This window comes from Crocuta crocuta, unplaced genomic scaffold, assembly GCF_008692635.1.
Source record: "Crocuta crocuta isolate KB4526 unplaced genomic scaffold, BGI_CrCroc_1.0 scaffold153, whole genome shotgun sequence".
Taxonomy (NCBI): Eukaryota; Metazoa; Chordata; class Mammalia; order Carnivora; family Hyaenidae; genus Crocuta; species Crocuta crocuta.
The window spans coordinates 1,731,258-1,743,342 of record NW_027529525.1 but is presented as its reverse complement, the minus strand read 5'-3'; the positions used below and the strand labels follow the sequence as shown (position 1 = coordinate 1,743,342).

At 37.6% G+C, this 12,085-nt stretch overlaps 1 protein-coding gene across 2 annotated transcripts in view; it reads left to right on the top strand.

The window, feature by feature from the left end:
- The first annotated feature begins 1,760 nt into the window (after positions 1–1,760).
- PSMD14 (proteasome 26S subunit, non-ATPase 14) overlaps positions 1,761–12,085 on the top strand; it is a 99,919-nt gene continuing 89,594 nt past the window's right edge. The window contains exons 1-3 of one of the 2 annotated variants that reach the window (XM_077760993.1): positions 1,761–1,977; positions 9,279–9,405; positions 11,937–11,988. In XM_077760993.1, the coding sequence (XP_077617119.1) occupies positions 11,941–11,988 (48 nt within the window). In that variant the 5' untranslated portion in view covers positions 1,761–1,977; positions 9,279–9,405; positions 11,937–11,940. Of the gene's footprint in view, positions 1,978–9,278; positions 9,406–11,936; positions 11,989–12,085 lie in introns of those variants that run through there. The other variant, XM_077760994.1, reaches the window with a different exon arrangement.

Below are 12,085 nucleotides of genomic sequence, written 5' to 3'. Positions count from 1 at the left end.
TATTTATTTTGAAAACTGGACATTTCGAATAATAGAATGTGGCAACTTTGGAAATCAGACTCTACTCTCTCCCCAGGGTTTTTGTTTGTTTGTTAGAGTAGCTGTTGGTTTAGTGACTTTTTTTAATGCATTCCTTAAAGTCTATATTCTTTGTTGTGTGTAATCAGTGAAGTCTTTGCTCAGTTAGCTTAGTGATCATCTGATGACTGGACAGAGATTTCCTTAAACATCTTCAACCAATAATTCTAGTCTTTGCTGAGGGGCTTAATATGTGTGTTGGGGCATGCCTTCAGCACTGAGCCAGGGAGTTTACACCTGTTTTAGTTTTCCTTTCTTGCTTGTGTAGAGCCTCAAGGTCAGACAGAGGTGAGAGCTTGGAGCCTTCTCAGATCTTTTCAGACCATTCACAGAGTCCTAGATATGCACATGTCCCTAAGCATGCATATTACCTTCTAGATTCCCAGGAATGTCTCAAGAGTTTTTCATAGATCCTATGAACATTTCATTCCTTAACTAATACTTTAGTATAGCTGGAAGCAAGAGTGCTCTAAACAAAGTTGAAGGATTTTTTGACCTTAGTACTGATTGTTGGGGGAGTCACTGGTGAAATTTTAAGCAAAGAAGGGTCATACCTGTATTTATGTAGCTGAAAAAAATCTTTGTTCATAAAGTGGAGAATGCATTGAAGGGGGACAAACTGAAGGCAGGGAGATTAAGATTATTGCTGCATTCTAGGAAAAAAGTGCTGAAGGCTTTTAGTTACAGTTGAAGCAGAGGGAATGAAAAAGGTGAGTGGTGGAATGGAAAAGGTCTTTTATAGATTAAATCCTTCCTGATTTCTAAGGTCATTAGTTGGGAGGTCAGTGGAAATTGGTGAATAGGAGAGAAATGTCAGCTCATAGGTCTGATTAGGAAACCTAATCAGCTGAAGGATGGGCTCATTCACAAAAAAAGCAAATAGAACAGGAACATAAGGATGTTGATCCAAACATAGTATTACATATGGTTAAAATAACCCATGGGTTTTTGTTTGTTTGTTTGTTTGTTTGTAGATAGAAATGGAGTATCTTTAAGAGGGAAATTCAGTATAATTATGCCCACTCAAGTAGCTTTGGATTCAGATGCTGTAATCCCTCCTTTTCCTCTTTTCAGGGGATTCATCATCATTTTTGATTTAGGAATGCTTTAAAGATGCTTATTATTTGGAATATATTTGATAAAGTGAGAGGAACTTGGTGAACATGTTGCCCTAATTAGAGCCTGTTTGATATAAATTTGTCAATAATCAGTCATTGCTTGTGTAGTTTTTCTATCTGAAAACCTAGCACAGAGCAGATTATGGGTGAAACGTTGTTGATGCTAATTCTATGGAGAAACGTCAGTAAATGATTTTTTTAAGCCCTGTAAATTGGGCTTAAAATAGGTGGTTTTAACATTTGGGAAACGTTGGTTTTCCTTGAAATCCAATCCCTGGAAAGCGCGAAAACAAGGAGGCGGGCAGACAGCACTCTGGAAGAGAATCTCTGACCGATTTCCCCTCTTTTTACACTCTCCCTTTTCTGCTTCTCAGCTGACCGAGTTCAAACGAGCCTTGCAGTTTTCGAGTAGGACCGTGGTGAACACCCAAACTAAAGGGGTTCTGGTTTCTGCAACCCTGTAGGTACATTTCCTAGCCTGTCACCTCCTGGGCCCGGTAGGCCGGCGTCCCAGATCTCGACCGCGGCCTGGANAGCCGTCTCCAATTGGCCGTCGGGGGAACGGAAGCCGAAGCCGAGCAGTGAACCCGGAAGTGCTTCGCCGCGGAGGCCCGGGCGACTCTTTTGAATGGAATAGGGCTGATTCATCGCCGGTTCGCGGAGCCAGAGCCCGGCGGAGTCCGAGTCGCCGGTGCCGCTGCTGCAGTCTCCGCCGCCTCCGCGTCACCGCAGGTGGGAGACGAAAATCCAGACCGTGGCCTCCCGTCCCGCCCGCTTTCAGGTAAGACGGGGAAGGCAGGGCCCCGGAGGTTCGCGGAGGCTGCCGAGCTAGGCCGCCGCCAGCCCCGTGCTTTCCTGAGTCACGTTGCCCAGCCGGGTTGCCGCTGGAGGCCTGGGCCCTGAGGGAGGAGCCCAGCCTCCGTCGTACTCCTTGCCGGTTACTCGGATCTCTTCTAAGTTAGGTCTGGATGTAGTCTCCTTCTTCCAGGAGTTTCTGCTTCGCTGAATTCATCACATTTTGGGGGACCCTCTTCTCCCTGTACCAGGAGAACCCTTTGTGTGGCCTCCGTGTGTACTCTGTTGGTAGTTACGCCGATGTTGAGAAACTTCAAAGCAGGCAGAGGAAACAAGGGAGAGGGAATAAAATTAACCTTCTCATTGAAGGCATGCTTGCTTTAAAATCACTTGTCCTACCCATGGGTCTTGATTCCCCCCCCCTCCCTTTTTTTTAGTGTTAGGATTTCAGTTCCCTTCAAAAACCGAGCAAAACTCCCAGAGATGCACTGGTGTTTAGCCTTGTAACTCTCCGAAGTAAAGTGTGGTTTTACCTGCTCTGCCTTTTAACTTACTTTCAATTTGTCCTAATTGAGTAGTTGTTGGTGAATTGATAGCATGTACCCTTCAGTAAAGAAGACATCCGCTGCCCTGTGTTACCCCTTGGAGCTTAATTTTCCTTGGGACGTACTTTGTGTCTGTCAAAAGAAGAAAAAAATGTAAACTTTTAGGAAGAGTTTGAATATAACTCGGTGACCGAATGAAAAAGTCTTGAAATAAATGGCAGCTTAAAAGTTGATAAAGGCTTATGGGAAAGACGGGGAGGAAGCCTTAAAAATTAGCACCGAAATGCAGTTCTAGAGTGTAAATTTTTTTTACTACTACAAAAATATGTTTTTAGTGCTAAGTTAATGTTGATGAGTAAAGCAGTAAGACAGTCACTATAATGTTGAAATAAAGGACTGAATACAGTTTTAGTGGAGATAATTAACACAATGGTGGCTTTCTTGTTTTGTCCTGTAAGACTAGCAACTGGCTCATTTAAAGTTTATTTTTAAAAATTGTTTTTTAATGTTTTATTATTTATTTCTGAGAGAGAGAGAGAGAGAGACAGCGTGAGCAGGGGAGGGTCAGAGAGAAGAGGGAGTCACAGAATCCGAAACGGGCTCCAGGCTCTGAGCTGGCAGTCAGCACAGAGCCCGACGCGGGGCTCGAACCCACGAACCGCGAGATCATGACCTGAGCGAAGTCGGAGGCCCAACCGACTGAGCCACCCAGGCATCCCTCATTTAAAGTTCATATGTTTTTTGGTCCGGTGACCTCCGCCTCGTGTGGTGCAGTTTGTCGATGGTCTTGGGGACCGGCTGCTCCTGCAGGAGACGGTTAGTAGCTGTGGGGCAGAGGAGTGGGATGTTGGTGGAGAGGCTGGAACTGGGTGTGCGTTCCCTGCCTCCCCCCTGCTCCATCCCAACATCTGGAAGAGTTAAATCCAAGGAGGGGACCAAATTGATGGCATCATAGCCCTCGCACAAGTCTCCCCTCTGCTCTGGGAGAACACGGTCAGCATCCCTTCTTGGGCAAGGTGTGGTTTCTGTTATTAATTAATAAGCGTACATGTTTTTTTTTCTCACTTTGTTTCATTAATGAAATTCTGTTAGCTCATTGCATGTTACGAGTGAAAGAGAAATTCTATAATAAAAAAGTCTCTTTAAGAATGAGGTATAGAGGGGCGCCTGGGTGGTTCAGTTGGTTGAGCGTCCGACTTCGGCTCAGGTCATGATCTCACAGGTTCGTGGGTTCGAGCTCCGCGTTGAGCTCTGTGCTGACAGCTCAGAGGCTGGAGCCTGTTTCAGATTCTGTGTCTCCCTCTCTCTCTGACCCTCCCCTGCTCATGCTATCTCTCTCTCTCTCCCTCTCTCAGAAATAAATAAAACATTAAAAAATATATATGTAAAGTTCATATGTTTTAAACAAATTTAATGAATTACTGTGCATTTGGAGAGATTAAGGTACAGAGTGGAGCTTTAACTACACTTAAGTTGTGTTTAGTGAAGTGATATTTAGTGAATATCCTGAATATTGTCAGAAAAAAGTTTTGAAGCCGTCTTTCAATGAAGCCTCACCTGTTCACTTTGGGGGATTATTTTTTCTCCTCAAGGTGTTTGGTAAATAATATTTTGCTGTTTTAATGTAAAGCATTATTTACATTTACTTATTTTTGCATTTATTTTTATGCTTGTGATATAAACCTTGTTGAGAACCCATATTTGATTATCAGTAACAAGAGATTGTGCTTTTATTTTCCGTTGTATAGCGGTGTTCATTTCTTAATTCAGTGTCCACTTCTGAGAGTCTGACCTGAATATTCATGTGATTTGTTACTAATGAACCTGTCATATACCTAGTTTGTTGCGCTCCTTTGACATTCATCTCCTGCTTTGTGATGTTTTGGTGTCCACATCTGTAAAATGAGAAATGGATTAAGTAATCGCTTCTGGCTCTAAGATGATCGTAACAATAACAGTAGTTACTGATTACCTTATAAATGTTCCAGGCACTATATGAGGTGCTTTGTATTTTTTCTTAACCACTGACTTGCAAGAGGTCGATGTAATCCCCATTTTATAGATGAAGTCTAGACACTAGAAAAAGGTAACTTTTTCCAGATCATACAGAGTAAGTGGGTCGTAAAGCCCAGATTCAAACTGAGGTCTGATAGCCTTCAGAGCCTTCTGGCTCTACCCTGCTGCCTTTCACTATGTGTATTTTTCATGGGTTTCTATCATGCCTCCCCAGATAGATTATAAATTCTTTCAGTGAAAGTTATTGAGTTTCTTAGTGGTTCTATTTCTATATCACCTTATGCGTAAAGTAGTACAGGTTTCCCCTGCTGTTTGAAAGTTAGCTTTACCTCACTTCACTTTTCCAGAAGACCTACAATTATTTATTTAAAAAAATTTTTTTAATGTTTTATTTATTTCTTGTGAAAGACAGCATGAGCAGGGGAGGGTCAGAGAGAGGGAGATACAGAATCTGAAACAGGCTCCAGGCTCTGAGCTGGCTGTCAGCACAGAGCCCAGTGCTCGAACTCACGAACCGTGAGATCATGACCTGAACCGAAGTCGGATGCTTAACTGACTGAGCCACACAGGCGCCCCAAGAAGACCTACTATTATACCCATTTTTGCTAACAGAAAGAAATAAAAAGAGAATTTTTGCTTTTACTAAATGGTATAGTTTCTTCGATTTATACCATTTCTGCTTAGGAAGATTTTCATAGGAACATTCTGCTCTTGGATGAAGGGGAAACTTGTATTTAATGACTGTTTAATTGAAAGCTGTAATTAGGAGACAGCACAAGAAAAGATATTTGTGATAGTCCCATCTTTACTGTTCTAAACTGGAAAAATCTTGCTTTCAGTATCCTATTTATATAATTAAAAGTTTAATGTTGACTCTATTTCTTCCATTGAAGAAAGCCTTTAAGAAAGTCAAAAAAGTTTCTAATTTCCACAAATCAGAGAGTAGAGCAATTAGAAATACGATGAGATCTCAAATATGTAGTAAAGGATTTAGCATCAGTCTGAAAAGTAACGTAACTGTAGCATGGGTTGGGAATAAAAAATGAAAAACGAACTAAGAAACACGATGATAATCTCAGACAACTAAGGGCTTCATGATTTTGGTTGAGTTTTATGAAGTACTAGGAAAACAGTGTCCCTTGTTAAAAGGTTGAAGAGTTAAATAAAAAAAATTGCTGCATTCCAAATCCAGATTAAGATAATTTTGAAGGATCTGTTTTTTAGAGTTATTCATGGTTCCATACATTTCTTATAAATATTTGAGAATTGATGTATTTTAATTACATCAGGAACACAATCTAACTGTATTAGGTTCTAACTAGGTATTTCATCTCAGGGAGATGAAAAAGGAAATCAACTTTTTCTTAAAAATTTTTTTTAACGTTTATTTATTTTTGAGAGAGAGAGAGAGCACAAGCAGGAGGCAAGGACAGAGAGAGAGAGAGGGAGACACAGAATCTGAGGCATTCTCCAGGCTCTGAGCTGCCAGTGCAGACCCCGACGTGGGGCTCAAACCCACTGTGAGATCATGACCTGAGCTGAAGACCGTATGCCCAGCCGACTGAGCTACCCAGGTGCCCTGAAAGTCATCAACTTTTTGACATAGAACCTTTTGAAAGTACCAATACTGGATTTGTACTGTCTTTTTACCAATTCAGATTGTAAACATTATGTATGACATATTAGCTACAGCTAACTTTGTTCATATTATCTGATAATGTTTTAAGTAAAGTTACTCATATCATAAATGAGCTCTTGGGTCCTCTGCTTTTTGGTAGGTGTAAAAACTTGGCTTAGATCCATATGTGTTTTGTATGGCTTTCCTTCCTTTCTTCCTCCCTCCGTCCCTCCCTCCCTCCCTCTCTTCCTTTTTAATGTTTGTTTATTTTTGAGAGAGAGAGCAGGAGCAGGCTCTCTCAAACACAGGTTTAAACTCACAAACCATGAGATCATGACTTGAGCTGAAGTCAGATGCTCAACTGACTGAACCACTCAGGCACCCCATATGACTTTTATTTCAAAGAATTGGAAGTATTATCTTTTATGTTACAGTTCAGCATTTTAATTTTATGAACTCTTTTGCTAAATTCTGTAAAATCCAAGTCCCTCTTCTCCAGTGTAATTCATTTAGAACTGTGAAATGTGCCTATTGTTTTGAAATTCACTAAGTGCCAAAGTATGTGGAAAGAAGAAATCTGTGTTGTATGAACTGTAGCCATGCAAAGGAAGGTGGTGCTGATGTGAGCTGCTAGCACTCCTTATTTACTTACTATATGCCAAGCATTATGTTAAGTGTTGTTTATGTCCAGTGTCTTCTTTAATCTAAATAAGTTGGATGCTATCATTACCCCCATTTTGCAAATAAAGAAACTGAGTCTCAGGGAGGTAACTGACCCCAGGACCCAGAGCTAGGAAGTGTTAGAGACAGGATTTGAGTCCTGGCACTTGTAATGCAGAGTCATAGTTCTTAACCCTCATATAAAGTATACACAACATAAAATTTATCATTTTCATCATTTTTAGATGTACAGTTCAGTGGCTTTAAGTACATTCACATTGTGCAGCTATCACCACCATCCATTTCCGGAACGTTTTCATTTCCCAATTGCAGTACTTTTGGAAACATTGATAGCTCATAATTTTATTGAAGAGAGGATGGCTACCATCTCTGCTCACAAAACGTTTTTTTCTTTTAGATTTATGAACACCAATTAGAGTTAGTCCAATGGTGTTTTTCACTTCTATGTTATCTGTTAGTTTTTTTCATCTTTATGGACACTTTAGCATTTGGCCACATGTGAACTTCATCAACATCGCCATACATCTCTTAGCAAAACAGGTTCTTGTTGTGAAATAGTGTGTAATGAAGTCTTTGTTGAATACCTAACTGGATAAGATTAGTCTTAGAATTATTGTTCACTCATTGATCAACTTAAACATTTTTTTAATGTTAAAATGTTTTTAATGTTTATTCAGTTTTGAGAGAGAGAGTAAGCGGGAGAGGGACAGAGATAGAGGGCGAGAGAGAATCCAAAACAGGCTCAGCAGTACCAGCACAGAGCCTGTTGCGGGGCTGGAATTTACCAACCATGAGATCATAACCTGAGTCCAAATCATTCACAGTGTTGTGTAACGACCCCACCTCTATCTAGTTCCAAAACATTTCCATCATTCTAAAGTAAAATTTCTTACCTGTTAAGCAGTTTCTTCATTTTACACCTTCCCTGCAACCTCTGACAGTCACTCCTTTTAATATATTTGGGATATTTAATATAAACCAAATCATACAGTTTGTGACCTTTTGTTCATGGCTTTTTTTATATAGTATAATGTTTTGAGGTTCATCCATCATATAGCATGAGTCAGTTCTACATTCCTTTTTATAGCTTAATAATATTCCATATGTTCCATTGTATGTATATATGTGTGAAAATTTGTTTATTCTTTCATCTTTGATGGACATTTGGGCTGTTGTGAATAGTGATGCTATACACATGGATGTACAGGAGTTTGTTTTGAATATCTATTTTCAGTTCTTTTGGATTTATACCTAGGAGTGGAATTGCTGGGTCATAAGATAATTGTTGAACTTTTTGAAGAGTCCCAAACTGTTTCCAGCAAAGGTTGGTTCTTAAGTTCGAGAAAATCTAGGGTATTGCCATCTGAAGATATGTACTCTGAGATTTTGTCAGTGGTTCTGAACTGGGAGTGATTTTGACCTTCCAGAGGACATTTGGCAATGTCTGGGGACATTTTTGATTGTCATGGCTGGTAGGTGCTACTGGCATCTAAAGGGTAGAGGCCAGGGATGCTGCAAAACATCCTGTAATGCACAAGACAGCTGACTGCATTTGGTCCTAAATGTCAGTAGTGCTAAAGAAACACTGGCTTATACCATCTATTTTATTGTTATTGTTAAGAGACTAGAGTGTTGTTACCTGCTTTTACATTCACCTTGTGATTCTCTAATAATTGTAGGACTTTTTTTTTCTGTCAGTTCTCCTTTCTTGGACATTATGGGTATAATATGCAAAGTTCTGAATTTTTAGCTGTGTTCAAATGAAAGCTAAAAAGACTACAGAGGTGATGTCTCTAGTCTTTTATATGTTTTTGAAAAATGGTAAATGCTTTTGGGCAATACAAGAACTGACGGATGAGGCAATAGCAATAATATATTTCACCACTGCATAATTTTGGATAATTCTTATTCTTCCGTTTTCTTATTTTTTTAGTCTTTTTGGCATAGTTGGGAATAATTGACTAAGAAATTATAAACTAATTCCTATGATAATGAAATAGCAAACTTTCAAATATAGGAAAAATAACTTTACTAAGATAACATTATGTTTCATCGGTTTGTATGTAATGTGCAATGGACCTATATAGTAATTGCACAATAGAATGTTCTATTTAAAAATATGAATAGATTTTCTCTGGTCTTTGAAACCTCTCTAGAAAGACTAAAAGTCATAAAATGTCAATCCTTACGTATAATTAAAACTGCTCAGAAAAGAAACTTACGAACAAAATTTGGATGTGGAGTTAATCCTCTCTGCTCTATAGCTCCCTGGGATGTTATTTCTTCCATATTCTTCTGGAAATGGTGATTAAAAATCAATTTTGATTTCTATTTCATTTTTAGGATTTGCTTCATTTAAAGAACTTGACGTATTTTCCTCCATAGTTATCAAAGTAATTGTATCTTATTTTATTTACTTTTTTTTAGGAGAGAGAGAAAAAATACTTGGGAAAAGTTATACCTGCCAGTATTAGCAGGAGTTTGAGTTAAGAAGAAATTTGTCAAACTCAACGAATTGAAGCTTAACACCACAAGAGTTGTAGTTGTTGACCAGGTGAGAATTAAGAATGTGTATAACGTTTGCCTATTCTTTTCAGGATATGATATATGAAAATGTATCTTTAAAAAATAAAAGAACATGTATCTTTTTTTTTTTAACATATATCAGATTATAAATATGTGATAGATGACCAGATTTAAGAGCTCATGAAAATCATTTAGATAACTAGCATTTTTGTTCTTATTTGCCTTCTATAAACTCTTCTAAAAAAATAGTGTGAGTTAGGGGTGCCTAAGTGGCTCAGTCGTTTAAGCCTCTGACCCTTGGTTTCTGCTGGGGTCATGATCTCACAGTTCATGAGTTTGAGCCCTGCATCAGGCTTTATGCTGGCAGCGTAGAGCCTGCTTGGGATTTCTTTTTTCCCTCTCCCTCTGCCCCTCCCTGAGTTTCTTTCTCTCACTTGATATTTCAAAAAAATAATAGTAAACATTTAAAAATTGATAAAAAGTGTGATTTAGAACCTTTATCAATGTATTTCATTTCCAAATGTTAATATTTTTATTAAACCTCATTATGTTATGTAAAGTGTTTTAGTTTGTTAAATATTTTTTCCTGTTTGCTGAGACATCTAATTTTGCTAAAAACACAAATTTGACCTGCCAGATTTTCTTTCCCTCTGCTCCCCACATCGCTCATGTATATTCACAGCATCTGGAGTCTGTGTAAAGTCATCAGAAACAACACAGGGGAAATAGATAAACTGAACACAGCTGGGAATCGACTTTGGCCTGGAATGTATATAATGTCTAAAATATACTGTATGTTATTGGTTTTTTCCCCTTTGTTCTTTAAGTCTATAAGCTAGAAATGGTACAAAAGAACTTTTTTTCTTTGGTAATATATTCTAGAGAATGTCTTTAATATTTTAAAGTATTCAGGTTCCTCCCCACCCACCCCGTCTGTAGACTTAAAACTGCCATGTATTGAACGCTATATTTGAGTTGAGGAATTTTAATGAGAATTTGATGGAGATTTTGTTTGTAAATATTGCTGTTAGAAGGATGTGTTAAGGTTGTAAAGCAAAAATTTTGTCTGGACTATCAAGTTTTCTTATGTGTCTTTCATTTTTTAAAGTGAATTTATCCATTGTGAATCTCACAGACTTGTTGACATAAAGTTGTTTATAAACTATTGTTTATATAAAATTCAGAAACAAAATTAGTCTATGCCAGAATTAGAAGCTGAAATTCTATCTTTACATGGTGGTAGGGACTGGAAAGGGGGCATGAGAGGTATTCCTAGGTGCTGATAATGTTTCTCTCTCTAGGTGGTGGTTATGGGAGAGTCTTCACTTTGTGAAGATTCCATGGCTATATCATTTGTGCAGTTTCTTATAAGTGGATTTGAATAAAGTTTAGAGTATTAACATTGTTAAATATAAGAGTAAATTATTAGCAAGATTCAGCAAACATGATTAGGCTGTAATGTAATGATTTTGAGTACATTATTAAGTTTTAGTTGATATAGCAATTCTAACTAGTAAAATAACATGAACAGATGACTAATTCGTTAGCATTTAATACAGAATATAAATTGTAGTAATACCATTTTCTAAAGCATATATATAGAAAGAAAGGGAATTTTAAGGTACTAGCAATTTTCAGGTAGAAGAAATGCCTCATTGTCATGTTTAACATTTAACAACATCTAGTTATGCTGATATTGATTTTTTATAATTTGGTTACTCTTTTTTTGTGTTTGAGGCCATATTGGTACTCTTGCTATTTCTTTGATTTCTTCTGAGTTTTTCAAGCTTGTAAAAATGTCTTCTATAGTTATTCCAGGTTGATATTTCAAAGTTAATCTTTGTATTGATTAACTCTAAAATTATAATTGAAACAGCAGTTGAATTTCCTTAGTGATAAAGGTGCATATCTACACAACATCTGAAATCATGCAAAATATCTGCATAGGTTCTAGAACACTATCTTAATGCATTTAATGTTTACTTTATAAAATTTCTTTTAGTATAATGAGTTCATTTTAAAAAAGGCTTTGATGCTAATTCAGAGATCCATAATCTGCTCACAATGTCTTTCACATGTAGTTTTGATGATAACTGACAAGCTGTAAGTTAATTAGCACAGAACTTACTAATGAGGATGTTAAAATTTAATTTAAAAGTGAGGATTTTTATTTGTATACTCTGGACAAATTGAAGGAAATTCAATCATACATATGATAAGCATTTCAGGCACTTTTTCCTCATTCAGGTACTTTATTAGATAACAATGAGAAAATATAATTAACTTAATGATAGCAAAGTTTTGAAAGTATGCTAAGATTGCTTGTCTTTAAAACTGGGGATAACCCAAAACCAAAGCAGTAAAGTAAGGTCTGTTAATTAGCATGGAAGACAGCTTCTTGAATTAATATGTGGTGTTAATTAACAGGAAGTCTGATGTTGTGTTGTAATTACCACCAATATTTTTGACATACTGAGTGACTGAAGGTGAATTATATAGATAGCAATTGAGTAAACACTTTTGTGCTTAGGAACATTTTCCTTTGTTTCTGTTTTCTAGAAATATGGACAGACTTCTTAGACTTGGAGGAGGTATGCCTGGACTTGGCCAGGTTAGTATATATAGACTTTTAGTGTTTCTTTGTGTGTAAACTACATGTCTTTCTCTAGTTATCCAAAGAGAAAGAAATAACTCCCAAGAAATCGTCT